This window comes from Parastagonospora nodorum (assembly GCF_000146915.1).
Source record: "Parastagonospora nodorum SN15 chromosome Unknown scaffold_2, whole genome shotgun sequence".
NCBI lineage: Eukaryota > Fungi > Ascomycota > Dothideomycetes > Pleosporales > Phaeosphaeriaceae > Parastagonospora > Parastagonospora nodorum.
Window position 1 is genome coordinate 162678 of NW_001884550.1, and position 27976 is coordinate 190653.

General features: G+C 53.1%; 11 protein-coding genes across 11 annotated transcripts; 5 read left to right on the top strand and 6 right to left on the bottom strand.

Moving 5' to 3' along the window:
• Positions 1-9: 9 nt before the first annotated feature.
• SNOG_01193 (hypothetical protein) lies at positions 10-2676 on the bottom strand (the record flags this gene model as incomplete). Its single annotated transcript, XM_001791795.1, has 7 exons — positions 10-578; positions 629-1487; positions 1539-1649; positions 1698-1928; positions 1967-2160; positions 2508-2531; positions 2553-2676. 7 exons carry the CDS (start codon positions 2674-2676, stop codon positions 10-12), a joined length of 2112 nt encoding a protein of 703 aa, XP_001791847.1.
• Positions 2677-2817: 141 nt separating this feature from the next.
• On the top strand, positions 2818-6429 carry SNOG_01194 (hypothetical protein; the record flags this gene model as incomplete). Its single annotated transcript, XM_001791796.1, has 4 exons — positions 2818-4010; positions 4061-5335; positions 5379-6055; positions 6299-6429. The coding sequence occupies 4 exons, from the start codon at positions 2818-2820 to the stop codon at positions 6427-6429; spliced, it is 3276 nt and encodes a 1091-aa protein (XP_001791848.1).
• Positions 6430-6658: 229 nt separating this feature from the next.
• On the top strand, positions 6659-7224 carry SNOG_01195 (hypothetical protein; the record flags this gene model as incomplete). Its single annotated transcript, XM_001791797.1, has 2 exons — positions 6659-7057; positions 7147-7224. The coding sequence occupies 2 exons, from the start codon at positions 6659-6661 to the stop codon at positions 7222-7224; spliced, it is 477 nt and encodes a 158-aa protein (XP_001791849.1).
• Positions 7216-8842, bottom strand: SNOG_01196 (hypothetical protein; the record flags this gene model as incomplete). Its single annotated transcript, XM_001791798.1, has 2 exons — positions 7216-8670; positions 8726-8842. The coding sequence occupies 2 exons, from the start codon at positions 8840-8842 to the stop codon at positions 7261-7263; spliced, it is 1527 nt and encodes a 508-aa protein (XP_001791850.1). The 3' UTR covers positions 7216-7260.
• Positions 8843-8854: 12 nt separating this feature from the next.
• On the bottom strand, positions 8855-9076 carry SNOG_01197 (hypothetical protein; the record flags this gene model as incomplete). The annotated part of the gene is made up of 2 exons (XM_001791799.1): positions 8855-8913; positions 8950-9076. The coding sequence occupies 2 exons, from the start codon at positions 9074-9076 to the stop codon at positions 8855-8857; spliced, it is 186 nt and encodes a 61-aa protein (XP_001791851.1).
• Positions 9077-9776: 700 nt separating this feature from the next.
• On the bottom strand, positions 9777-12695 carry SNOG_01198 (hypothetical protein; the record flags this gene model as incomplete). Its single annotated transcript, XM_001791800.1, has 3 exons — positions 9777-10394; positions 10445-10525; positions 10572-12695. 3 exons carry the CDS (start codon positions 12693-12695, stop codon positions 9777-9779), a joined length of 2823 nt encoding a protein of 940 aa, XP_001791852.1.
• Positions 12696-15862: 3167 nt separating this feature from the next.
• Positions 15863-16851, top strand: SNOG_01199 (hypothetical protein; the record flags this gene model as incomplete). The annotated part of the gene is made up of 2 exons (XM_001791801.1): positions 15863-16013; positions 16070-16851. The coding sequence occupies 2 exons, from the start codon at positions 15863-15865 to the stop codon at positions 16849-16851; spliced, it is 933 nt and encodes a 310-aa protein (XP_001791853.1).
• Positions 16852-19219: 2368 nt separating this feature from the next.
• On the bottom strand, positions 19220-21587 carry SNOG_01200 (hypothetical protein; the record flags this gene model as incomplete). Its single annotated transcript, XM_001791802.1, has 4 exons — positions 19220-19351; positions 19403-20566; positions 20600-21443; positions 21568-21587. The coding sequence occupies 4 exons, from the start codon at positions 21585-21587 to the stop codon at positions 19220-19222; spliced, it is 2160 nt and encodes a 719-aa protein (XP_001791854.1).
• Positions 21588-22320: 733 nt separating this feature from the next.
• On the top strand, positions 22321-24522 carry SNOG_01201 (hypothetical protein; the record flags this gene model as incomplete). The annotated part of the gene is made up of 1 exon (XM_001791803.1): positions 22321-24522. The coding sequence occupies one exon, from the start codon at positions 22321-22323 to the stop codon at positions 24520-24522; it is 2202 nt and encodes a 733-aa protein (XP_001791855.1).
• A 608-nt stretch (positions 24523-25130) lies between these two features.
• SNOG_01202 (hypothetical protein) lies at positions 25131-26635 on the top strand (the record flags this gene model as incomplete). The annotated part of the gene is made up of 6 exons (XM_001791804.1): positions 25131-25237; positions 25326-25342; positions 25422-25624; positions 25675-25983; positions 26035-26439; positions 26492-26635. 6 exons carry the CDS (start codon positions 25131-25133, stop codon positions 26633-26635), a joined length of 1185 nt encoding a protein of 394 aa, XP_001791856.1.
• A 214-nt stretch (positions 26636-26849) lies between these two features.
• Positions 26850-27520, bottom strand: SNOG_01203 (hypothetical protein; the record flags this gene model as incomplete). Its single annotated transcript, XM_001791805.1, has 2 exons — positions 26850-26987; positions 27113-27520. 2 exons carry the CDS (start codon positions 27518-27520, stop codon positions 26850-26852), a joined length of 546 nt encoding a protein of 181 aa, XP_001791857.1.
• Positions 27521-27976: the final 456 nt, after the last annotated feature.

A 27976-nucleotide genomic window follows, 5' to 3' on the forward strand; every position in this document is an offset into this window, starting at 1 on the left:
TTTATGTAATTAGAGAGCCGTATTGCTCAGAAAGTCGAATGCATCTAGCTCCATGGTTGAGATGTCAACACCATTAATCTCAGAAGTACTGAAACCAAATCCGTTCATATCCGCTTCGAAATTTGAGGAGAGCGTTTCGGGCAAGGTGGGCGACGGTGCATCGATAGGAACAGCAAGAGCATGCTCGAGTCCACGAAGGATAGCTCCTTCTAGCCGATTGACCGCATACCGCATGGGCTCATTTGACTTGCTCCCGACCCTGAGAACCCACAAGTAGGAGCGCAATCGTTCTCGCCAGTGATCACGCTCTGCGGACGTCAAACTTGTGACGAGCAGCAACGTACAAAAGGATCCGATCACGGATAAGAAGTATGGCGTGGCAAAGAACCAGAATGCCTCTAAGTGTTCGAGACGTAATGATGCGACTAGTTCTATGGCCTGTTGGGTAGTGGCGTGGGCCAATTGTCTGATTGCACTGAGGACATCGACGTCGATGCATAGTGGTGCGAGCGCAGTCGATCTCACGAGGCGCCGAAGGATGCTGATCTTGGCAGCATAAAATGCGAGATGAATGTTTCCTTAGTCCCGTTATCAGTGTAGTCGTCTTTAAAGGCCGTGTTACCCTTACCGTTGGCGCAGAGTTGCCTTGAAGGTATAGAAGCCATATCAAGATGAGGCGGGAGGGTGTCACGCCAGACTTCGAGAGCCGCAAGCATTGGTTGTGCCTTTGTGTAGAGCTGGATTGTGTCCTGAAGAGTGCTGTTCTTCACGCTGTACAACTGCTTCAGGATGTCGTATAGTATCCTAGTGAGGCTTGTCATACATATAAAGAAGTTTCTTTCAACAGTCCAGTCATCTTCGACAAAATCATGCCCAGCAAGATCTTCGACTGCCCAATCGTCCTCGTGTATATGAAGCGGGCGGCCGTGCGCCAAGGCTGTCCAGACATCTTGCATGTACAGACCCCAGCTAAGTCGCTTCCGGAGCGATTGCTCCCATGCTGGGATCAGCCACCGTGTTGCATCGAGGTGCAATCCTAGAGCTTCTCCTACTGCCAGAGCTTGGCCCGTAAGACCCCAAGCGAACGAGTGGTCTGGATTCAGCGGGTCTTCTGGCTTGCACTGCAGGAATAGCAGCATAGCTTCAATGGAAGAGAGTCTAGGTTGATGATATGAGCTTTGTATGGCGTCCAACGTCATTCTTCTCAGCTTGTTAACATCCACGATCGCTTGATTGGAAAGCTGTGGGTCATAGTGCCACCAGTTAATAGCCATCAGGTAGACCGCTCCGAGTAGAGGCGCATCAATTTGTCGGTATGATCCTTCGTATCGGTTCATAAAGCCCTCTCTGTAGAGAATGGGGTATATAGGATGTACCATCCTCCAGAACAATCGAAGAAGCTTCTCACCGTGCGGCTTAATACAGGTTTCGATATCATCTACCCGATTGTAGTTGGACAAAAAATCTACAGACTTTTGATCACTGACCTGATTGAGTTATTAGCGAGATACATCTGGGGGAATGATACAAATCTGTACCATGTGAAAGGTAACCGGATAGTTCACCCCTTGGTCTTGAGGCGACACAAGTCGGATGGCGTGAGTTGGAAGCGAGTATTCGTTATTGATCGGATCGTATGGACGATGCCGCTGTGCAACGTAAGCAGACTTCTACCCATGTACGTTGATACAACATACCATCAATATGGGTTCCATGTCACTACCAAGTCCATAAAGTTCTGCAAACTTGCTGCGATTCAAACCGAGAGCATCTTCACTCCATGTAGGGCGCTGAGAAGCAGGATTTCCTTCGATGTGGCCGACGTACATATGCTGGTCCTCATGTGTAGGGTTTGAATTCGCTGCGATGATTCCATTGTCCACTATGAATTGCTGAGAGTTCAGTACGTCATGGGGCGATGGAGAGGCCTGTACTGATGGTGCAGAAGAAAGCTCTTCTTGCAAACCAGCGACCATTCTCCTTGGAGGCTCTTCTTTGAAAGTGCATTCATTGTTTCTTTGCCGACACAGGCTGCAGCTAACTTGCCCATTGTCGATGATGCATCGCGTCTTGCGGCGTCGGCAAAGGTCGCATGGGCGGTTGCTTCGTTGCGCGGGCTGTCTGCGCCTTTGGGGCCCGATGCCGTCTGGCATTCCGCGACTGCAAGGGTGTAATGTCCATCAATCATGGACACTGGGGTGTAAAATTGATGGCGAGCGTTCGGTCTTATTTCAGACGCGTTGATGATGTGACTCTGCAGTGCAGAGAAAGGACGGGAGGCTGGAGTACCCCTGCCGTCATGGTGGACCCCACCTGCCGCCCCAATCCAGCCTGCTTAGAAGGCCACACTTCAGGTTGCTGACTTCTGCAGCAGATCAGCGGCATATTAATTCTTTCATCACGCACCCAATTGCGACATAGATCGATGCCTCAGGCTGATGACACCAAAAGAAAATTTGCTCTATGCGTCTACTACAGCATCGCGAAAATGGCGATATCAGCCTTACTGAGCATATCGGCGAGCCTCCACCCTACGCAATTCTGTCGCATACCTGGGGTGCAGATAATGAGGAAGTTACATTTAGAGACCTGGTCGACGGCACCGGCACAGAGAAGGAAGGGTATCGCAAGCTCCGATTTTGTGGTCAACAAGCCGCTCGTCACGGTCTGGAACATTACTGGATAGACACCTGCTGCATCGACAAAGCTAGCAGTGCAGAGCTGTCAGAAGCTATCAACTCGATGTTTCGTTGGTATCGGAATTCAGTCAGATGCTACGTGTATATGGCAGATGTGTCCACATCTGTCGATGACAGCATGACCCGATGGAAACCGGACTTCAAGAAGAGCAAATGGTTCACGAGAGGCTGGACACTGCAAGAACTAATTGCGCCAACGAAGGTCGAGTTCTTTTCCCAAGAAGGCGAACTTCTAGGCGATAAGTTGTCTTTGCAGCAGACTCTTCATGAAATAACTGGCATCGCTCTTGACGCTCTTAAAGGAGGCCCTTTAGGTAACTTCAGCATCGAAGAGCGATTGCTATGGGCAGCGAAACGCACCACCAAGCGGGAGGAAGACGCAGCGTATTCGTTGTTCGGTATTTTTGATGTTCATATGTCCCTTATTTATGGTGAGGGGCGGGAAAAGGCCACCAAGCGTCTTCTTCGAGAGATCCAAGAGCATTGGAAGCTCCCAATAATCAAGGGCGTCAGCAGTTATCAGAGTCGAGAAGAACAGTTGCGTACCGTACAGCAATGGCTATCCGCAGCCGATCCATCTTCCAATTACCAGCAAGCACTAAGTAAACGCCAGGAGAATACGGGCCTTTGGCTTACGGAGAGTGAACAATACCAGAAGTGGAAAACGTCTTCAGTCTCTTTCCTGTGGCTTTACGGCATTCCAGGTTCTGGGAAGACGATACTGTCCTCGACGATCCTTCGCGACATCTTCAGCTCTCATGGAAGCAAGCCGTCAACAATTGTCGTGTACTTTTACTTTGATTTCAACGACGCGCAGAAGCAAAGCACGGACTCAATGCTTAAATCATTGGTCTATCAGCTCTTGCAGCGAGTCAAAGATATCCCGTCCCGTCTTGATAGCTTGTACCCCCCACATGGATCTGGACGGCAGCAGCCGACATCAGAAGCACTTCTAAATACCATTCGCGAATCGATACAGAAGTTTGAACAAGCATACATTGTGTTAGATGCCTTGGACGAATGCTCTCAACGTGTGGAACTCATGCATGCCCTCGCAACAATAAGCAATTGGCGCCTCGAAAATAGCCATTTCGTGGTTACGAGTCGCAGGGAGCGAGATATTGAGAGTGGTCTTGCCGTGTTTGGGGTGCTTGGGAACAGTGTATGTCTAAGTAGCAGTGTGGTCGACGAAGATATACGCCACTATGTCCGTCAACGATTGTCAGACGACTTGGGGCTGAAGAAATGGAGCCAGGATCCCAATCTACGGGAACAAATAGAAACAGCTTTGGTAGAAGGCTCCCAGGGAATGTAAGTGGACTCAGATCGTCAAGGGATCCTCCGTCTGAATATGTCACTAGGTTTCGATGGGCTGTGTGCCAGCTGGACACGCTTAGGAAGTGTCGCAATCGAGCAGGGTTGCGGAGATCATTGGCGACGTTGCCGCAAACTCTGGAGCAAACATACGACCGGATTCTCCACAAGATTACTCAAGAAGATTCTATCTACGCTATTCGCGTTCTGCGATGGCTGACGTTCGCCGAACGACCGCTCTCATTACATGAAATCGCGGAAGCTGTGGCCCTTGTTGTAGGTCGTACTCCCGTTTTTGATAAGGAAGAGGTGCTCCAAGACCCGATGGAGATCCTTGATATCTGCTCAAGTTTGGTCACTGTCAGAGACATGCGGGATGGGGAGGATGGTTGGCCGGCGCAGATCGTTGTGCTTGCACATTTCTCCGTCAAAGAACATCTCCTCTCCCACAAGCTACAAGCAAGCGATCTAAATCGGTACGCCATGCACCATCAGGCCTGCCACAGCATGTTAGCGAGATCTTGTCTTGAGTATCTCCTTCAAGTCCTGCGGTTCGATCTAGACTCTCGACATAGAGAGCGCACAAAACTTTTAAGTTACTGCTCAGAACACTGGACGGATCATGCTGAAGAGGCCGGAGGCTGGGATCCAGAAACCGCTAAGACGGCTGTTCGATTGTTGTCTATGACTGGTTCTGCATACGAAAAATGGTTGCAACTGTACAGTCCGGATCGTCCCTGGAACTTTTACCTCCTTAGCAAGTCAGTTAGTAATACTGCTCTTCCGCTGTATTATGCAGCGCTATTTGGCGTTGCCGATGTCATAGTGCTACTGCTTGAGAGTGGTGCTGATGTCAATGCTGAGGGTGGCGAATACGGCACTGCACTCCATGCAGCAGCAATCTGCGGCCATGAACGAACAGTGGAGTTACTAATTGCCCATGGTGCTCATATAAACACATCAACCCCTCATCATGGCAGTGCGATTCAGGCCGCCTCGGAGGTCGGCCATGAGTGGGTGGTCAAGCGTCTCATCGAGGCTGGAGCTGAGATTAATGCACGAGGTGGGATAAATGGCAGTGCCCTTGACTTGGCTATCGGTAACAACCATAACGATGTTGTCGCATTGCTTCTCAAAAATGGAGCAGAGTTGGAAACTCTGAACCGTGACGGAGTAAGCCCTTTGACTGGTGCAGCTTGCATCGGACACAATGGTATCATAAAACTGCTTCTCAGCCATGGAGCTACAATATCAGCAACAGATGGCAAGGGGTGGACTGCTATCAACTCCGCGTCTATCAGAGGGCATTCTGAGACTGTGAAGTTACTTATTTGACAATGGCGCAGACCTGAACATTGCCAATAGAGATGCTTGGACGCCTGTTTATTCCGCCTCATTCCAGGGCAACTACGAAGTGGTGAGATTACTTCTATCGGCAGGGGCAGACATCTCGCTCCCAAATGATGACGGTTGGACACCACTTCTCGCAGCCGTTGACGGCAATCATTACAATGTGGTCAAAGTGCTGCTGGAGCACGACATGCGTGATGCATACATCAAGGCTCAGTCGAAAGACGGCCACTCAGCGCTGTCTCGTGCCGCAGAGAAGGGCTTCGCAACTATAGTTGAACTGCTACTTGCGAACGGGGCTAGCGCCGTCCAAGAGGACTTCCATGGGTCCCAGGCCATTTCATACGCAGCTGTCGTTGGTTCCCTTGCCGTCCTGAAACTATTACTCGACGTCTCTCAAGTCGGGCCTAATCACACCGACCGTTATGGTCGCTCAGCGCTGTGGTGGGCAGCGTCGTGCGATCGACCAAAAACAGTCAAATTTCTACTACATGAAATACACTGCGATCCTAAGATAGCAGACGCCTGTGGTCGAACACCACTGATGATAGCTGCCAGGCGAGGTTACCAAGATATAGTCGATGTTCTACAAATATACGACGGTAATGTGGTTGACAAAAACGCAGATCTTGAAACTGCAACGATTCGATCCTCTGGCAGCACAGCCCTTATGTGCGATATCTGCGAATATAGTATCGCTGATGCAGATTTTCACTATCACTGTTTCACATGCGCCAGAGGGGATTGGGATATATGCGCCGAGTGCAAAGGTCATGGAATGACATGTTTGGATCATACACACACATTGACCAAGCGTACCATACAAAATGACCGCTTGGTAGAATTGATCTAGGCTTTATGTTGGATAAAATTGCCTACGTGCCGAATTAGTTTCAATGTTCAAGTTAAACAAACTCGTACTGCTTACGCTGCAGAACCTCTGAAGCTGGACACGCTGCTGCATAATGGCAATCGACCAATAAACCGATCAATTCGATGCACAAGCTCAATCTACAAATACGACAGTCTACGAAGAAATCCCTCAGCTGCTGCCTTGCTAAACTAAATTCGTTGAAGAATTCATCGTTTTCGGGTATCTACGAAGCAAGGCGTAAGATCATAGATTAAACGATAGATTGATCGTGTGCAACATCAAGCACGGGAGATGCACCTTGATCTGCGCTAATTCATCCATCCAGTGCTATTTATACCGCCGTATGACTCCTTTGACCCACTCCTCAGGCCCCAAAGCTTCTCCTCGCCTCCGCAACAACCACGCACCACCTCTACCCAAAATGAACCCACCTATCTTCCTCCTCCTCTCCATCCTACCTCTATCCCTAGCCACCCAACCCTTCGTCCCCGTCCACGGCTGCGAATGGGTCCACGAACTCACGCCGCTCACGAACTTCACCTACACCCACCCTCTCTCCCCCTCCCAATCTAACACCACAACCCCGCCCTCATATATACACTGGGCCGCCCCCGCAATCTCAGTATCCTGTTCCAACCCCAACCCCAGCTTCATCGGCTTCCAAAACGCCAGCGCCGTAGCCTGCGTCTCGCCAGGCGATGAAGGCCGCTTTCTCGTTTCCGCAGATGGGAAGAACGCGACGGTGATATTTAGGGTGTATGTGCAATGCGCCGCGGATATATTTGCGTTTCACTACGAGGCAGGGTTTGAGATGGAGTGTGTGAGAAACGAGGAGGGAGGGGAGGAGTGTGGGGATGGAGGCAGAGCGGTGGCGAGGTGCACGTCGCAGCAGTATTTACCGCCGATAAGGTACCCGCCGCCGCCACCGGCGACTTGGGGACGGTGATGGCTGGAAAGTGTGAAGAAGATACTGAGGGCGGGGTGTGAAAGTACAATTAGTTCATTACGTCTATGTATTGATGCCTAGAATAGCTGGAGCGAGCGCTTGCCTCCCCTGACTGATCGCTGGACTTCCTTCACGCTACGCTTTGCAGTAGTGTTACCTACGGGCGAACGCGTTGGGAATCCCTCCCAGCTGACTGCGTACTTGGCGACAGCGGCGGCAATACCTCGTGCGTGCAATAACCATGCCTCTTGGTTGAGGTTGTCGACCGTGTCAGCTGCCTGGTGGTAGTTCTGGTCGAGAATCTCGCCGGCAACACCACCCCAGATCTCTGCTTCCTTTGCAGTCTTGACCTCGTCGGCACCGGTGGTCGATCCTCCGGCGGGGATGTTGGCGTCAAGGAAGGGGCCGTAGTCAGAACGGCCGTTGAATTCGGTGGCATTGTACGGAACACCAACGCGGGTGAAGTATTGCTCGAAGAAAGCTTCGATATCGCCGCTTCCAGACGGGCCAGTGAGGCCGTAAGCACTGCCATCTCCGTCGTAGATCTGGTGAACGTAGTTGGGCGAAGCAATCATGTCGAAGTTGAGGTATGCGCGAATCTTGAGAGATTCTTCGGGAGATAGGTTCTCGACAAAATAAGTTGAGCCGAGCAGGCCGCTCTCCTCTCCACTCCAGAAGCCAAAGGTGACGGCATTCTTGACGTTGTACTTGGCGAGAGACTTTGCAACGTTCAAGATGCCAACAGTGCCGCTGCCGTCGTCGTTGATTCCAGGACCGGCGCCGACGGAATCAGTGTGTGCTCCTAGTGCCAACTGGTTGTTCTTGTCACCACATTTGCTGGTGGCCAGGACGTTATTGGTAGTGATCTTCTCGATGACGGTCTTGACGTCCAGGGATGCAGTTACATTGGCACCGCTCTGGAGTTGGGCGACGTAAGCTAGACCCTGCTCCTGGGACAGACCAACAGTAGCAACGTAAGGTCCCTCAGCTCGAGGTGGAGGGCCAAGAGTAGCGCTGACTGCGCCCGGGACGTTGTTGTAGATAACCGCACCGACCGCACCAGCACCGCCAGCAAGAGCAGACTTGAGTCCGAAGTCGCAAGAGCCACGGGAGACGAGGGCGATGTTACCAGACAAGCTTGCGGGGTAATCACTCGCCTCGCAGCCAAGGTTGCTGACTACAACCAGGGGTGCAGTGACGAGGCCAGCAGTGGAGTTCGAGTATTCAAATAGTGTCGAGTTGATAGCCTGTCCGCCAATAGTGAACTTGTTGATCGTGCCATTAAGCATTACATAGTTCGAGAATGGCTGGAGAGTAACATCGTAGTACGATGTAGACTCGAGCTCCTTCTTCAGCCACATGACAGTGTCATTGTGTGCAGATCCGCCCATGATCCTGTTGCGCGCAGGATAGTTGTAGGCGAAGTCCTGGAGCTGCTGAGCGCCTCTTAGGAGCTTCTTCGAAGTGATATCTGCCTCGAGTTTCCTCTACAGTTGTGTTAGCCTGACGATAATGTGGAATCAAAGGTATTGAGCTTCATACCGATCCGACCATGGGCCTGTTCTTGCATGGCTTGTCATTGTGGCCATCCTGTCGTCCTCGGAGTTCAGCAGTCGCTGACGCCGCAGCGGCGAGAGCAGCGAGAAGTGCGACCTTCATATTAGCAGAGCCTCAGGGATGACGAGTTGAGGTAGCAGGCAGCAGATACCCCTTCCCAGCAGCAGGCCCAGCTTGAGATATTTATACTGCACATTGATATTACTTACCTGCACATTCCTGCAGCAGAAGACCGAGGTCTGTCCGCGACGGGACGATACTTCCCAGTATCCAGGTCCGTGTGCCGATGTTCCTCTCGCGATAGCATATTACCTTGGCATGCGCTAGCGGCTCCATTCTTTAGGCTTAATGAAGCAGCTGGTGAAGAGAAGCCCCGCCAATAATGCTGCTTCTTCGTTCGAAGCAATCTAGGCAGATCTTGGCGTGCGTGATAGTGGCGGAACATTGTGCGAGCGTTATAGCGGGACAAGTGGGAAGTGGAGGCGCAATGCGTGCGGAAACGGGACACAGGGTGGCAATATCATACTCGCCAAGGATAAAGACCCGGTCAGACCGCAATATAGGAAGGTGTCACGGAAATGAGGCGTTAGATAGCAGCTCATCCTGTTTTAGAAGGATTCTGTACCTGGCGAGTGGTTCGCGACACCTAGCACGCAGCTCGGAAAGACATATCAATCACGTTTGTGGATCTGCTTGCCATAAGCTCGGAACGCCAAAACTCACACGCAGCCAGGACACATTGGACGTTCACCTCATGGATTTATCTTGCAGGCGGATTTATCGCTGCAGTCATTCTGGAGCAGTTGAATCTGTTTGACTTATTTTTGCTACTTTAGGGCCGTTAACATTGAGTCAGTTTTAGAATACTCTTTTACGCTACGAAGGCGAATTGTGTGAACACTTGCAGTGCTAGATGCAAGAAAACGAAAGAAAAAGCCAAGATAAACAATGGTGAAAAGGACATGATGGTCTCGGTGTATTACAATGACTTAATATGATAATGCAGGATAATCTCCGTCGAACGCCTCCTTTTGAGTCATGCACAATCGTCGAATGCCGTTTTTTGTTCCGCTTGATGCGAACCGTTTGTCGATGGCGTAGCCAGTTGCACTGGGCTCGGATACCCGTTCTCCTGTAGCCCTACTTTGCTGTTGATGGCAATGCCATGGCTGCTGTCATGCCCGATCCCAGTCGTTAGGAGAACATACTCTTGATCTATCTCAACCACGTTGCTGGCAGGAGGTGGTGGTGGCGGCGGCGGCGGTGCGGATGCTAGCCCGTCAGTACTTTTCCGCGTCTTCTTTGGCGAACCTGGATCCTCCTCTCCTTCCCGCTTGCGCTTTAGCTCAGATGATGAATCCGTGGGCGAAGCGTCTTTTGAGGCAGCAATGTCTTTATGGATGTCCATCATGTCGTCGTCCCACTCGACTTCCTCAATGTCGACTATCTCTTTTTCGGCTGACGGAGATCCAGCTCTACCATCAGCAGCTCGAGCGGCCTTTTGTTTGTCTCGTTCTTCTTTCTTCTTCACAGCCTTGTCCATGAACTCTTTGACGTAGTTCTTAACAGTCTTCTCGTGCCGGGAACTCAGCTTGGCCGTCGGATCCTTGACGCGTCCAGATTTGTAATCACCTCGAACGAGCTTTTTCGCTACCTGTAGTCAAGGTTAGCACGGACCCCAGTCTGGTGGAATCCTTATCTTACCTCTTTGGAGAGTCGTTTGATGTCGTCCTTCTCCAATTTCTTCCGGTAATGAGCAGCTACGTTCATAACGTGATGAGAGAGCTGTAATGGTCAGCCATTGTCTGCGCAATAGTAGCGTTACACCTACTGTAGCTTCGTAGATTTTCTCCTGCTTTTCCTGAGGCAGGCTTCTCCACTTCTCACTCTTCGTTTTCTTCTCCTTCTGCTCATCTCCAGTGGGCTGTGGTGTAGACGATGCCGATGGTCCAGTAGGCGTAGCATTTGAAGTGATGCTAGAAATGATGTCTTGCAGTAGTTGTGTGTCAGTCTTGGCCTTTGGTGGAGGTGGCGGTGGCTGGTTCGCAGCTTGGGTCGGGCGTAGCCATTGCGTTGTACCAGCGGTGTTGTAGTAGTATGTTGAGCCGTTGTCGGAAGTAGCTTGGAACCAACCGGGAGGTAAGGGGTTAAACGGTCGAGGACGTGGGGCAGGACGTGGGGCGTTGAAGAAACCACTTGGTCCACGCGGCACATTCACGACACCACGAGGGCCAGACGGAACTGCCGCAGCCGGACCCTTAGGTGCAATCAGTGAAGGGGACTTCGATCTTGATCTTGAACGTTCTCGGCCCCGTTCTCGCCGCTCAAAGTGGTTTTCGGTGCGGGCAGGTGTGCCGGCATTCGGATCTCTCTTCATGCGCGGTATCCGGTATGCAACCTCCAACTTGCTCCAAGCATTCAACAGTTCACTTGCTGATTCCTGGACTTGCTCGTTTCCGCAAGTCTTCAGTTGCTCAACGGCCTCCTCGATCTTGGAGTCCTGAATCTTGTTCCGTGTGATTCGAGGAAGGTTGTGAAGAATGTCGAGAACCTGCTGCACAACGTTGAAGTCGTCCATAAAAGTCGTCAAGGTCTTCTTGAGCGTCTCGTAACCGTGCATGCGTATTATGCGATGTCCAACTCGCTCGTTGTCTGTTTGCTGTATGCGGCTCAGCAGCTTGACAGCAATCCACTTCTCGGTACATTGCCGCAATGCTGCCATGACTTTGGGGACGCCATCATCCTCCAGCGATCGAGGCTTGAGATCATTGACATACTCCTCATCATCCTCGCTGACCTTCTTCTTGCGCGGCTTCTTAGCGACCGCTGTGTCCCAACCATCTCCATCATCGATACCAAGGGCTTCGATCGTAGCGTGTGATAGCTTGGTCGCGTTGTCGGACTGTGTCTTTCCGCCGATATAGCCGGTACAGTTGGGTTCGCCGCAGTAACAAGGCTGTGGGTCGGCGCCGTATCGGTCGACGTTGTAGTTGAAGACCAGTTCCTCGCCGGCTTTGACTTTCCGCTCGACGAAGATGCCCATGCGCAACTTGTCGCCCACGACCCATTTGTCAACGAAGCAGTTTGGGTTGCAGGAATGGTTGCAAAAGCGGCCGAGGTTGCCCTTTTTGGTAGCATCCACGAACTCGCCCTTGGTGAGGGACATGAAGTAGAAGTGCTTGATGCCTTCCTCGTCATACTGAATCATGCGGCGTCGAAATGTCCTCTCGTCTATGACCTCTCCGATGTATTCGAAGACGAAGTCGCCCGGGAACATGTCCTGGTTGGCACGTAGGCCGAACCCCTTCTTCGCGGTCTTGATCACCGTGACGTCCGCATATTGCTTCCGGAAGAAGCGCTGGTTCTGGCACTTGGTACCGCAGCTGCAGCCGTCGGCCACGCACTCCATCTTGGTGGCGCGGTTGATGCAATCCGAGTCCTCGCCGCAGGCGTTGTTGACTTTCTCGACGGCGTCCCACTCCTCCCCACAATCGCATTCGAGGGCAGGGTCGGTGGTGCCGATGTGCTTGTTTGCATATGTACATTGTGGCAGGACCTCGAAGGTCTGTTTCGCGTCTTGAGTGGAATCGGGGAGGTCGAGATACAGCGGCGGTGCGCGCTTGACGGTGCGTGAAGCTGCCCGCGACAGCTTGGGGGCTTTGCCTGGCTCAACCATAAGGGTGATGTCTCCGCCAAGCGTCTCCTCCTGCACGCTATTGGCCGGCGATGGAGAATCGGACTCTTCCTGCTTCTTGTAAGTGGGCGACTGAGATCGTGACCCGGAGGTTTTGAGCCGCGGTGGGATGGCTGAGAGGGGAGGCGTTGGCGTCCGGTCGGCTTCTGCCTTTACTTGCGGGCTCCCGCGTTCCGCGTCGGTCGCGTTTAACTTCAGATGATCCAGCTCTGGCGGAAGCTGGTCGGCGACCGCCTCGTGGTGGTCATAGTGACTCTCCATGCTGGCGGTGTTGACTGTGATAGAGACTGCCTGGAAGCTGCGAACGGGCAACGGCGATTTTCACGCTAACGATTGCCAACCTCAATCCAAGTCCACGATGCGCCCTCTCTCATAGCCCAAAACAGACTTCTTTTCACACTCCAGCCGCCAGGGTACTTGTTCGCGAGTGAAAATGGCCAGCTCGGTGGCGGCGCAGTTGCCTTGAGCAATGTCGCGGGCAAGTTTCTGCTCCCTGTTACCCACTGCCACGCCTAAGATCCGCACCAACTGCCACACTCTTGCGGCACATCGACCACAGCTAATAATAAAGGCAATGCGCAAAGAAAGATACGCGTCAATGTGGTAGTCGTCTCGTGGACATGGGTTGAGACGCGGGCGCAAGGTCGGGAGTGGTTCGCGGGTGCGGTCGCGCACTGCAGGCGTCGGTGCTGTGTGGCAAAGGCGGTAGTGGCTGATGGCTTATAGCTGCGTTTATCGCATCACTGCAGGCGCGTTTGTCTTCGCGGCACCTTGCGATAGTCGTATAGCTCGTCCGTGGGGCTTTCGTTGTTCGATGTAGGAACTGCCCACCCGTTTTCTGTCGCTAGTCTAGAACACCGCCTCGGCTCGTGTCCCCATTTGGGCTGCCGTCTTCAAGCCCAGTCCCGCCAGAGCTTCTGTCAATGTCATGGAGAACATCACTCTCAATAGACCGAAAGAAGAGTATGGAAATGAGAGGGGAGAGCGAAAATTGACGTGTCAGCACGGTAGAGTAGCTTGTGTTGATAACAATACTATGCAGCAAACTTCTTGGCACGCCATGAGCCTTGTACTTCTCCACCAACAATTGCAATAGTAATGGAATGTTGCACGCTGATATACTCCTGCATAGGGCGTGTCCTTGTCGTGCGCGACAGTATTTGCGCGAGATCGAAAGTTCATAGGGTTCCTCGAACAATGCGATGGAGCAGAACACATGTCAGGAGTCCTGTGTATAGCTCCAGATACAATTTTGAATGCCTTGGTCAGTGAGCTAGAGTGTACGCGCAGAAAGATCAGAACGCAGTGAACCTTTCGCCAGTTTGCGTTGCTTGCTGTAGAAGTAAACCTTAGAAGCTAGCTGCGAATGCGGCTAGCGGCAGAATCTACCCCACTCTGATTCGCGTGACCAGCTCTCTCAATTAAGCTTCAATTCCCTAGACTCGTACAGTCGATAGAGCTATAGAGCAGGAAAAGCCCCGATGCTTCTTTCTGTGTGTACTCATACTTTTCCTGAAGTCAACAGATCAGGAATGTACCTAGGTACCTATCGAGGACAGCCGCCACATCACATGATTCTATCATGACTTCACTCGCAAAGGAGGTAGCTATGGGCTTAGTCGATAGAAGAGCGTCTACTGCAAAGTACGGTGGAGAATGAAAATGGCTCATGATCTCACCACAAACGGTTAACAGAGGAAGAAAACTGATTTAGCCATAGATGCAGTAATTTTCCAGCTTCACGGTGTGAAAGATAGCCGATCCGCGAACTTGACTCTAGAAGTAGTCAATCAAAAACGCAACCTGCCAGCGAGTCGCGTTGGCCTTCGTCAGCCTCAAATGCAATGGTATCAAACCCATTCCTCGGGGCTTCTTTAAGATCTATGTCAGTTCCATTGGAGACGCTACTGGCAATCGCTTCGGCGCTCGGCCATGCGGTGCCCAAGTCAGAGTGAAAAATAGGTTCATTGGTTTCCAGAATCGCCATGGAAACTTTGAGGAGTGCGAGATTATAAGCGCCGGGCTAGCTGAGCGAACGAACAAGCCGTGGTGACAGCCGTGGTGCCGGCGGAATCTCAAGCGAGAAACGTTGATCAAGCCAGTATCCCGCTCTTAGACACCGGTAGCTCTGAGAGTATGGTCCAGCCGCAGTGTCAATCGGCATGCTGGTGATGTCATGAGGATGTGTTTGTACCAAGTAGATTGCAACTGCTGGACGCCTTCCCTAACAGTCAGGAGGCGTAGAGAATGTCGACGTTTTCGTGCTTCGCCAGGACCCGTCATGCCGGATTAGGCTCGGCAAACTCGTGTTTCATTGGCTCCGCTTTTAGCGGCCGATCGTGGCCCCGCAACTCAAACCTTGAAGACACGCCTGTCTGAATTCCAGCCTACTCAACGTTACGCCAGGCGCGGAAGAGAAGATGGCGCCTTTGGACATGTTCGCTGCATTCGATGAAGTTTATTGTTTATTGCTTCGGAGAGCGCTACCGCCAATAGTCGTTGGCTGGCGACACTCAGGCTATGTCACGCACAGCCAGCCTTGATTAATTACCAGGGGCTATTATGCCGAGGGCCAGGGCGGGCCGCTGATCTGGTCAATGGCAGCACGATGTGGTGTTGGAGCGGTGAAGTAGTCCTCACCACCAGCTGCACTGCGACGTGGCGGTACGTGGCAATGCAGACGCGAAGATCTGCTGTCGCTGGCAAACTATAAGGCTTGCCTGAAGCTTCTCACAGCCGTGACTCGAAATCACCAACCTTTGCCTGTGGCCCGTCCCGACGTCATGTGATTACGCACTATCTTACCGTTGAAACATGAACATGACAAGGATTATCCGCCTTTGCAAAACACGCCATCGATGCGATCAAGCGCCAGGCGAACATGGGTCCCGATGCGCCCACGAGTCTCAGTTCACGAACGCATCAGAGCCAGTCGAGTGTGAATTGGCGAAACATACTCAGGCACAGACTGCAGTGCCATGAGCCTCGAGGCGATTGACTAGGTCATTTTGGCCAGGATGCAGTTGCGCATCATGGAGAAAGGAATGTGTGGGGGGCGGGCCCATGCGCCTTCTGGAAGTTGAGATGGGACCACTACTGGACTAATGCCGGGTCTGCAGCGTCTCTCCTAAACCCAGCCTCGACACTCACCATTCGTTCTACCACCACTCTTCTTTGCCTGTTGTGATGGTGACATTTGGAGCGCACAGCAGGTATCTTTAAATGTTCCACTCTTCTACCACTCATTTGTAAACGTTTTCGCTTTGTTTCTTACACTCTCGTTGGTTTGTTCACGTTCGGAGCGTTTAAGCGCGTACGCGCCCATCTGAAGGGCCTTGTGATCAATTCTCTCCTCAGGTGTGGTTGCATGGCTAGGATTGCCTTGATATATTTCTTGTCGCCCTGCCCTGTGGTCATCCATCCACAGCATGGAGAGAGAGCCACCTTGGACAGAGCACGAACGCGTCTATCTGCTCTGTGAGGTTCTTAAGGCATCTCCAGTCAGCTCCCAGGCTCTACTATCTTTCTTGCGCGAGGCTCAAATTCAGCCGCGATGGAGCGATACAGCCTTGCCTCCAGGTACGCACTACATCCTGCCACACTGCCATATTGACTAACGGCGCTGACTGCGACAGGACGTTCCCTTCGTTCGAGCCAGATGGCATTCGACACCCTAGCTGCCACTTACGCGGGATCCGACTATCGCCGCCCACCAATGCCTGCAGGTCCTCAACCCATCATGTACGCTGGTCCCGAAGCCTCGCGGAAACGTCCCTACCAAGAAGCCGCGCCGCCAATAGGTCGTCTTCTCCAGCCTCGTCCCCCTCAACCCTACCCTGGGGAGTACATTCAAGCTGCCGGGCCCGCATATGGTTCGAACATAATGTCTAGTGGAGAGCCTGCGAACAAGAAAAAGCGTGGTAGGCCCACGAAAGCGGAGGCGCAACAGCGCGCGCAAGAAGCAGCCGCACGCGGCGAAGTCTACCCACCACCTAGGAGAGGCAGGGTGTCCATTACCGCACCGCCAGAGCCATCGCCGCTAGGCTCAGAATCGCAACCACAGGAAAGAACTCCTCCGCAGCAAGCAGTCCGCGCGTCACACTCTACGATGACGCCCCCACGTCAAACTCAGCCAGATCAAGAGGAAGAGTCATCATCGGGGAAGAGAAGGCGCACGAAACCAGAGCCATTAGAGCTGGAGAAGCCGCAGCGAACTTTGGGTGAAATGGAGTCCCCACTAGCCTACGGATCAGGCGATCCTAGCCGCAACCAGGCATACATGTCCTATACGCCCATTTCCGCACCGTTACCTGGATCGGCGGATTCACGGGACAGGGACATACGCATGGAAGGAGTTGAAGAAACTCAGCCACGAACTACGACACCTCACTCGTTTAAAGACACGGTCGGCATATGACCTTTTTACGTCACCAAAAGCACCACGGCGGTAATACTGATTTGAAGCGTTCCGTCAACGACTTTACTTATGCACTCACGATACCATTTATGGATCTTATGGAGGTATGCTCTGCCGCCGCAATTGCACATTGCGTGCGTTCACGAGTACCGCTCATGCGCAACATTTATTATGTCTATGCAGTTCTACTTTTTGCATTTCATTTCCTTAGCATCGCGTCTGTTTGTTTTTTCACCAAAACTATTTTTCCTTACTAAAACTTTTCTTCTTGCTTCTTTGGAATTGCCATGTCTACGCCACGCTTCTTTACGAAAGTCGAGATGTGACGAGCAAGTTACCTAATGTCTTACTATCACTACCTTAACGACCCTTTTTCGATAAGCCATTTGTTTCGATTCGCAACCATTGGGTCACAGGCTTCTGCGCCAGTCCCGCACATGTACGATAGATGCGACTTCTGAGCTTTCCTGCATAACGGCCTCTGTACAAAAACACCTATTAGCAGCACTATCAATATTAGAACCTAGGCACAGCCTATCAGCGCACACGTTCAACGACTTTCTGCGCTTTCTCTAGCGAGCAAACACTTTCGGTATCATGTTGCACTTAGGACTCCTGCACGGCAATGTGGGCTCCCTGATGTCCACTCAACAAGCGATCGTCAACCTTTCACGGCGTCAGATTGCTGCAGGTCAACCAAGAAGGGTAGATGAAATTTGGTTGAGCGGCCAGAAGCGGGCGCAAGAGGCGACGTCAGAACCAACAGCACGACACAAACAACGGGTCTTGTTTCACCTGCTACAAGTACCTGTGTTACAGGAACCGCTCTACACGCATCCCGAAGGAAGACTACACATGACCCAGTCGATGCAGGGGCTCTTCTCCAAGGTCGCGCCCGGTAATCCTCACGGCGAAATGCTGCAAGTAAGCGCCCTTTGTGCGAAAATCTCCCCGTCGCAACAACCCTCGACAGCAGCAGGAGAGAAAAGAAAGGGGCGCGTCGCAACCCGCAATGATCACATTCGGCCTTGGTAGTCATCAAATAACGGCAGGAATTTTCTCAAGTACGCGTAACTCCTACTCCGTTCCGCGAAAAGAAATGACTCGAGCTGCGCATCTTGTTTCGCTGCAGCACAAAAGGGGAATGTGTACATGACGCCAACGCATGCACGCATCGACCATCGTGCAGCTTCTCCCAACAAACATGGACACTCAACAGGCCCGTTTTGTCCAACCATCTTAGCCGCAAGGATTCGGCTGCGTCAAAAGGAGTCGACTTTGTAGCCGCTTTCTCTTGACTTTGACGGCGAGTGTAGTCCCGAGGTACGTCGATTAGGAAGGACGCTGGGCGGGACGGGACATCAAACGTCTCGGCGGCGGCCCGAATGCGCTGTTGCGCGCGGCAGGAACCGGCCGTTGTTCGCTCAATTTTCGCAGCTGTGTTGGGGCCAATGCCAATGTTTTGAACCCAGGCAAATTGCCAATATCTTGACAAGTTGTCTTGGTTTGTTTGAGGTCTGGGAAGAGAGGGGGCTGGGGGGGGAAGGGGGGCCATTCGTCTACAATTGCGCATGGACCAGCCGTTCTCCCGTCCCGCGAAACAACATGACATGTTTTTTGAATGCACCGTTATTGGCTCGCGATGGATTTTAAGCGAATAGTGATAGACTGCGATACAAGTGACGTTGGCGTTGACGTTAATGGCGACGGCGCTTAGCAAAACCACGGCCCTAGTCAGGATCGCCGGCCAGCGTTGTACCTGAAGATCATAACTGCGAGGAACTATGACCCGAGCGAGCGTTTGTGTGCGAATATCACAGGCAACGTTGGCCTTTCGCCGGTGCGGTTCTATATTTATCCACATTAAACGGGCGCTGGTGTCCGACTTGCCTATAGCAGCGCGGGTTATTATATTACGCGGAGTATATAGGCCTAAAGGAGACACGGGCGGCGTGCCGTGGCAGCCTGAAGCGGAAGCCTGGATGATGGAAGCGGCGTAGATGAGGGAGTGGTACTTTGGGTCAAAAGAATGATTATCGTAGCAAGCGCTTACGAAAGTGGAAGTAAATCATGCATATACTGGTGTGCTCCTTAGACTTTGCTGTATACTACCAACATAGAGGCAGAGTAGTGGTGCCGTGCTACCAATGTCATGATAACAGATGTGAGGTAAATCGATATTCGGAATTGATGAAGTGACCACCACCACCACCACCACCACCACCACCACTGCTCGCCCGACCCCAATATTTATGCCGTCAACGCCTCGCTTGTAGCAAATGCTAAACTACTCCTTGAAATATCAAATGGCGCTATGCAATAATGGATGGGGTTGTTTGATTGTACAGACGTCTTGTGTCGAGAACACCTAGTTCCCTGTCGCTGTATGAGGTTTGCAGTCCTCGCATACCCAAGGCGACTTTCTGAGTGTGCGAAAATCTTGTTCAATTCCCCAGCGCTCTTTGATGCAGTCGTAGTGGAAGCTGCGTCGTATACAGTCCTAGTTTTGTTAGCTTGGCTGATATCTTCTTATAGGACATGGTCGACTTACCATGCTGCTGCACGCAACGAGCGGTGAGTTTCGACTCGAGGCTTGTGCGTCTGCACCACACAGACACGAGTCGTAGGGAGCGGGTTCTGGTTCTTTTGCTTGTTCCGTGCGAACAAGCTCCGTGATGAGGGTGGCTTCTCGCATCTCTAAGTCTCCGTCTGAGTCTGCAGTGATGGGTGTCAGATGCCCAGTATCGGTGACTCTAGTCTTCCCTTTTCCTTTGTTAGCTTTGTTATGGTTCGAGCTCCCGTCTGGTTCTTGCGATCTCCGCGTGCGAAGCGGTGGAGGGTCGTCGTAGAGATCATCGTGCGACGATTGTCTGACTTCCAGATTGGCCAGAATTTTCGATATATTTGATGCTTCTTCAGCTTCGGCTGGTCGTGCTGCTTCCACAAGGCTTAGAATGCCCGTATGTGTCTCCTGAGAGATGATGCCGTCTTGTAGCAGCTCGTCGATCTTTTTCTTGAAAGGTTCAAACACATTCTCCTTCCATATCCAGTCGCGATTTTGACGTGCAAAGCGAACTATCGAATCGCCCACATGAACGTCGGACTGCAACCGCTCCTCCCACATATGAGCGTCAAACCCCTTCAGAAAGCGTTTGGCAGGGTCTGATAAGCTCCTATCCTTTTCGAATTCTGCCCATTTGCGGAGTTTGATCCACGAATCATCCACCTCATCATCGCTTTCACTTATATATTCTCCCGTCTCAAGCGGCCGTCTGCTCACAGCTCTGAAGAATGTGACGCCAGGAGGTGCCTCGGGCACGAGATATGTCTTTTTAACTTGCGGCGGCATGTCGCGTACCTCGTCTGGAGGTTTCCGTCTGAGGGGCTTAGGTATGCTTAGGGGCACCGTCATGGCTGCTCTCGGTACCGTGTATCGTTTGTTATTTCTCGCCGCACGGCGATAGCGATCGTCACCCTTGTGTAGATAAGCGCGTTCGTCAAATGGGTGTGATGGTAATACGATTCGAATGTCCGCTGGTTCATCAGCCTTTGCACTTGCTCTTTGGTCGGCTCTGTGAGCTCTGTGGTCAGAGATATCGGCTGTGAACTTCCAGACCTCGTTGCCTTCATCGTCGAGCCCTAGCCTCACAGTTTTGTACTCGAAGTAATCATGCCAGCAGTCCAAATGCATGCAGAGATCGTTGATGTTTGTAGACTGTCGTTGTTCACAGCCTTCGTGTGGACATACTAGGCGGTACCTGATGATAGTCTCCTTTTCGTAAACAAAAATAAGTTTTATCTTTGGCTCAATAAGCACCGGAAACGAATGTGGAACTTCAGGCCGCGCCCGGGCGCGCAGGCGGTTGTTATGTGTAGCGAGAATAGAGTCCCCAGCTTCGGACACCCACCCCATTGAGACTCCTAATTCGAACCCTAGAGGGCCACCGTAGTCTCGCAGTTGAAGGAAGGCCGTGCCTTCGGGACATTCTAGAACATCCTTCCATACCGCATGTATACGAGTGGATGGATCCTGTAATGAGGCGGTTACAGGGTCGAGATGATTGTAGAGTTCCTCGGCGTCACTCGCGTTGTCCATCTCGAAACTGATGCGCATTTGGAAAGGATCGTTTGTTTCTGTCTGTAGGTCTGGAAGATTGAAGTCCTTTGGATTGATGGCCACACGTTCTGTGTCTACGGACACAGATTTATCGCTCTGGTGAGCTTTGCCCCGTAGAATGGCATCCTGAGGAGGTATGCTCACGCATGCATGGTCAGACAGTGGCGAGTACACAGACACATTCATGACAACTTTTGCCTGCAGCAACATTCGTGTTTTTGCAGGGGGCTGAGTCGATTCGAGTCGTTGGGGCTGGTGAATAGGTTTAATGCTGTGGACATCCAGAACAAAACAGCCTTTTGATCGGTCGAGGTCCACCATCTCGTCGAGAGCGTCCCACGAGGGGGGTTTCCAGTCAGAACGGAGGTCGGGGGTCTCTTTGAGCGAATCTTGGGGGTTGGTTCGTCCTAGCAGATGGCGATGGGCGCGCAAGGCGCGGGTAAGGTTCCGGTTCAACAGAACAGGTGCTCTCTTCCTTGTTAAGTAGTCGTATAATAATATGTTTCCGGCAAATCTGTCATGCCGTTTGTTCATACTCTAGACATGAATTTCGTCAGTTGCTGGTCCTTGCTTAGAAATCAAACGAGGGTAGCACATACACTCGGTTTCTCAGTTGCATGCTATCGCAACTGAGCGCGACACGGCTACGATACTGATGGGATTTCGCTCTCTGTGACCTTCCTTATGGAAACTAATGAAGAGCGCGTTATGCGCGCATCGCTGGGCGGTTGAGTTTTCGAATGTTTGGATCTTTGGGTGCCGACGAATTGCGTGAGGGGTCCGATAGGGCGACTATGAGACGGAATGCGGCCGATGTTGGGGGGCAAGGTGTTGTTGATTTTTCCGATGTTTTCACAGGTAAGTGGTCTGACGAGTGCCTCCGGTGGTTTGTTTACCGTTTTACGGTCGGGCTCGGTGAAGGAAGTCGCGATGCCAGCGAACCAGAGCGCACGACAAATTCCACGTGAAGCGCGCAGCAAGATTCACGCCATTGCTCAAGCGGCGCTGCACAGTACGGCCGGCAACTATCAGATGTGGTGAAGTTGTGCAGGTCGCAAGCCACGTGATGTCGCGTCAATGGGTCAATCGCCCAAGGTCTGTGCTTAAGCTAAGGCGCAACGGAGAGCGTCATAGGCAGTCGCCTGCGGCTCGGTCCTGTGTATGCGCCGAGTGAGAGTCTCTACTTCCACCTTTCACTCATCGCCTACTCCACCCAGCGCATGTATATGCTCTGGTGCAAACGGTCCCAAACACTTGCGCGACCATAGCCCATAAAATGCCCACTTGACCGCCCGATCCACAATTCTCCACGCTCTCACTGCACCGTGAGTGCGAGCAGCTCGAGTACCTCCATGGCTGTGACACTCAAGCGCAAGCGCGGCGCTGTCTCGTACAGGGAACCGAGCAGCGATGAAGAAATCTCTGAGAGCTCTGGGCAAGAAGGCCAAGTCAGGCCGAAGCGTGCTACTCCATCGCGGCGGTCGACTCGACGCTCAGAGCCCGCTGCGCAACAAATGGGCCCAGTAGCCGACAGACGTCGAGCAACCGGATCACGGGAGGGCCGTCGCCGAGAAGTGCCCAAGATATCTTACAAGGACGTCAGCACAGACGAGGAGGAGCAGGACGACCCCGACGACGACTTCGAGGCCGACGACGACGAGCCTCGACGGCGAACGAAGCCACCCACAACCTCCGCTCGTTCGCCAAAACCACACAAGCCCTCAAAGTCCAAGGGCAAATCTCCACAGAAGCTGGTGTTAGGAGCGCCTCGGAGGGACAATGTGACCACTCCAGTGGCAACGACCACCGCTCCCATACCGACAGACGGTCACATACCGGCGTGGGCATCCTTGCCTTACCACGTACTCCTCCAAGTTTTTGTCTATGCATCGCATCCACTTCGAGACGAGAATATGAAGCCCATGGCCTCCATCCCATGGCTTGTGCAGATGGCGCGGACGTGTTCGGCATTCACTAAGCCAGCATTAACCGCGCTATATCGCAACCCTCCCGTCTTTGCCATGAAGCAGACGCGCAGGGATCTAGTACATCATCTTATTTCTCTGCCTGCAGATGCACATGAAGACTACCGTGTCATGGTCAAGCGGTTAGAGTTGGATGCGACTCAGCTGTCTGCGCTCACCGACCATGCACACAGCGTTGGGGATTTGGCCGCGCTGGTGAGCTCGCTAACCACTCTTCGCGAGATCGACATTTTCGATCCCATCGATAGGCCGCCCTTCCGCGACCGCCTTCGACGACTTCGTCGATGGGTGTATCCTCCTGAGCTGTTCGAAGCCCTGCGTCAAAGCGCGTTACGTCTTCGAAGCTGGCGATGGAACAGTACCTTCTGTGACCATGGCCCTCTGTGGATGAAGACCGTACACAGCGATGCATCTTTCCAGACCTTACGTGAGGTGACACTTACCAAGTTCCATCCTGCCGAAGTAAGAGATGATCAGGAGGATGCCCAGGGCCAGCCGACCATAGAGGAGTTGGTTGCGTCAGCTCTGGTCGCTCTGCCGCACCTCCAGACTCTAGCTTTTGAGTCCTGTGGTATAGTCAGTGGGCGTCTTCTGCCACTCTTGCCAGCCAACCTAGTGAGTCTCAGCATTACGAACTGCGGGGAGCTGCTCTCCGATGCTCTGCAAGCTTTCTTGACGACCCATGGCTCTCAGCTGGAGGATCTCACCCTGAACCACAACCAGTCTTTGGACCTCTCTTTCTTGGTGGATTTAAAAACCTCTTGTCCAAAGTTGGAAGTTTTGCGCATGGACACAACCTACTACAGTTCCCTATCCATGTCATCCGACAATGAACCTTTATACGAAACCCTTTTAGGCGAAACAGAGAGGCCGACTTGGCCAACCACGTTGAGAATTCTTGACATGGAGTATCTGCGGAATTGGAACTCAACAGCAGCTACCAACTTCTTCAGCTCACTGATTGACGCGGCCGATGAGTTGCCTTGGCTCCGCGAGATCACAATCATAGCCATGGTAGACACAGATTGGCGGCAGCGAGCAGAGTTCAGGATAAAGTGGACTGAGCAATTCAGGAAGGTGTTTGCACGAGCCTACATATCTCCCAATCCCCACCTTGTCTCCTTGAAGGCTTACCGGGAGCGGACGGCCAACGTACATGTGCCAGAGACGGAGAAGGAGATGGAGAAGAATGACTCGCTCGTCGAAGGCGTTCCAGTGGGTCTTGATGGAGCGAAGCATGACGAGAGCGATAGTGATGTGCCGCTTTTACAGTCTCGGAAACAGAAGCAGGATGAGCAGTGGGGATCGAAACGTCTGCGTTCACGCTCGAAAGCAGCTACAAGCTACGACGAGTCATCCAACGAGGAGTCGTCTGAAGACGAGGCGACTGCTGAAGATGAAGTGCTCTTTGTGCAGGGCCGATGTCATACTGTTCTTTTCCGCATCGACAACTTCCGTCCCCGCGAGGAGATTTATGGCGAAGCTGATTTCCTCGATGCGGAGCCTAGTGGCGATGAAGAATGGAATGGCAATGACGACCAGGACGATGAGGGAGGTTATGCTTGGTAATGGTACTATCTATGTATGGACTACGAGGCTTAGGTTGGCGTTTTGGGTCAGACGGTATGTCTTGGTTTATGATTGGGTAGAGTCTGTCAGACCTGTGATTGGCATTGGACAGGCGTTTGTCGACTTGTATGAATAATGGTGTATGACAACAGGGGACTCATCAGGCGTTGGTGGTGTTGGGCTGCAATACATGACAGCTTGAGGCCAGACAATGTTAGGCCAGACACGACTGGCGCAGATAGTCCTGCCACAACCCTTGCAAAATACAGCCACGAGCCCATACGAAAGCCGTTGCTTCTCCAAGTCTATTTGTGGGTAGCTCAAGTGTCAGAGCAGCTGAATGTGATGGACTACAGACGTGCGCCACAGCCTCAGCCACAAGCTCAGCCTCCTGACGTCGCCTACGAGTATCCACTCAGAGACGGCTAAGCAAGACTACCCATCGCTCAATGCTCTGACCCGTACTTCTTCCACATAAGCGCTCATTGGAAATTGCGAGCCTGCTACTTTCGCACATCTATCCTCTTCGTCTGCACCCCCTTCCCCGCGCACCACGACGAAACGGTTTTCCCTGCCCCGCAGTCGCTGACAGTCGTTCGCACACCAACATGGCTGCGCCCACTCCTCCCCAGCCGCCCGTATCGCCAGATTCTGGGCCAACGGACCCGACGCTGCCAAAGCTGCCTGCCGGATGGATAGCACAATGGGACAACGGGTAAGCGCACCTCCTGGCTGCTGCGCGTGCTACTCTGCTGCCCCGCCATTGCATTGCATGCCCCGCGACACGGCTAACACGTCCACAGCTCTCGCAAATACTACTGTATGTGGCCCGCCGCCGCGACACTCTGCATGCCGACATGTTGCGTGACACCCTGGAGCCCTCACTGACTTGTAGGCAGACGTCCAGATCAGCACCGGCGTCTCGCAATGGGACCTGCCCACCAGCGAAGCTCCCATCGGTGGCAGCTCCAACCATAGCACGCCCGCACAGAACACGAACCCGTACAACAAGCCCGAGGGCGCACAAGGCCCCGAGGCTGGCGATGGCACAAGAGGCGTCGGCGGCCATGGGGAGTCGACGGATCGGGCTGGCGGACTAGGGGTATGAAACACTCGGGCAGCAATGCGCCTAGCTTGGGCTAACAGGGACAGGGCTTCGCCATGAACGCGCTGATGGGCAACAATAAGCAGAGCAGCGGCCACGGCGGCAGCGGCTCAGGAAACCTCGTTGGCCAGCTTGCCGGCTCATTACTGGGCGGCGGAAAGCAGAGCCACGGCGGCAGCAGCGGACACGGCGGTGGCGGCTCCGGCAACCTCGTCGGCCAGCTTGCAGGATCGCTGCTCGGTGGTGGAAAGCAAAGCCACGGGTCGTCTGGACAGCAGCAACATGGCGGCAGCTCCGGCCATGGCTCGTCGGGCGGTCTAGGTGGCCTGCTTGGAAGCGTCATGGGCGGCGGATCTGTGAGTGCATGGCAGTGACTGGCCATGTTACCGTGGACTGACAGCATATAGCACAACAAGCCCGCCGGTGGTGACTACGGCTACAGCCACAACACGTCGCAAGCGTCAAGCGGAACCTACACGGGCTCTGCACCGCCAGCCGCCTACCAGCCAGGAGGGCAATCTGGTGGTCAACACGGGGGACAGCCCGGCCACAACAGCTACGGTTCTCCTCCCCCAGGACAGTACGGCAGCGGCGGACCCCCACAGCATGGCGGCTACGGCCAAGACCAACACGGCGGTTCGCATCAACAGCACCAGGGCTACGGCGCGCAGGCTGGCTTTGGCGGACAAGGACAAGGACCAAACTATGGCGGTGCGCCTCCTGGAGGCTACGGACAGCAAGCTGGATACGGTGGCCCGGCGCAAGGCTACCATGGTGGACCGCAGAACTACGATAATCACCAGCACAACCAGGTATGTCGGTTGGAGGTGCAGTTCAACCATGTGATTCCTGACCTTTTTCTAGTACGGCGGCGGACAGCCAGGTGGCAACCCAGGCCAATACGGTGGCCAACAGTACCCACCACCACCGCAAGGCGGCTACGGAGGTGGACCGCCTGGGGGATACGGCGGTCAGCAAGGCGGCGCGCCTCCTCCCGGATGGCATTGAACATGAGGAGTTCAGGGCAGTTCAGAAGTGCTAGGGGCAGAATGTGTCGGGACAAAAGCTTGCTCCACGGGATTGAGCATCTGGGTGGAGCACATTTGGACCTCAATTTTCGGCTACTATTTCCTCGGAGGTATCCTGAGAGCCTCAAGGGCTTTTCGAGACTGGGCTGGGCGGTCGTTGCTATGTGTATGGATGAATGACATATTCCTCGGCTTCATTGTTCTTGCCCTCGGCCACTCAGTCGTATGACCATGACGCTTCCCCATTTTGCATCCTGGCAAAGCCCCGTCCACGCGACTCTGGCATGAACTTTCCACGTCCTCACGCGTCTTGATATCCGTAGATCCCGAGTCTGCACTTCCGTTCAAATCGTCTAATTCCCCTCTGTGCCCTCGTCTCATACATCCTTCAATCCCCAAATATCTCCTCCCCCCCACCACCCCCCGCTCCCAGCCCACCCTGCACCCTCCAACTCACCCCCGCCCCACCCACTTTCCCACACCAACTACTCAGCCCCGCACGCACACCCCTCGCATCCCTCGCGGGCACGCGAATCCACACCTCCCTGCCCTCGCTCTTTAATATATCCACGGGGATCGCGGCGCCCGTAAGGCCCAGGTAGGATGACAGGGCTTGTGTGAGGAGTTGGGATATCAGGAGCGGGTCGAGGGCGGTAGGTTTGTTGTTGGTGGTGGTGGAGGAGGAGGAGGAGGAGGAAGGCGTGAGGGTGAGGTGGAAGTATGTGTAATGCGGGTGGCGGAGGGTGGAGGTGTGGATTATGTGTGGGGTGGAGGGGTTGCGCTTCTTCGACTTTGGAGCGGAGGAGGCTTGTTCGATGGGTGTGGAGGTAGAAGGCGCGGTCGTAGAGAGAGGTAAGGGCGCCATTTGCGTTGGGTGTGTTGGGAGGTTGCAAGACGTCGGGTTGTTAGTGACGAATGTAAGTTAGCGGGAACCTTTGACGCGAAAGTTTTGGCGGCGTTAGGTAGCGCGTTTTGTGGGGTTAAGTCCGGGCGCCGGCAGCTGTCACACTAAACTTACGCGACTACACTTCACGTAGCACTAGCAAGTTTTCACACGATGAATTGGGAGACTTTTCATTGGATTAAATGTGTTATCCGAAAGTTAATGTCTCCGTCCTAGCATTCCATTCCACCACTGCTGCCTTCAACAAGCTGGAAAGATTTGTTCAGGGGAAATGCCCACACGAGCTCGCTCGCTGATGATACTGAACCGAAATGTGAACCGCACACGCTCGCTACTGATGCTGCATTGGGATATCAAGATGCTGTTCAACGCCGGCAAATGTGAAACAAAGGAAATCAGGGGGGTATCTAGATGCTA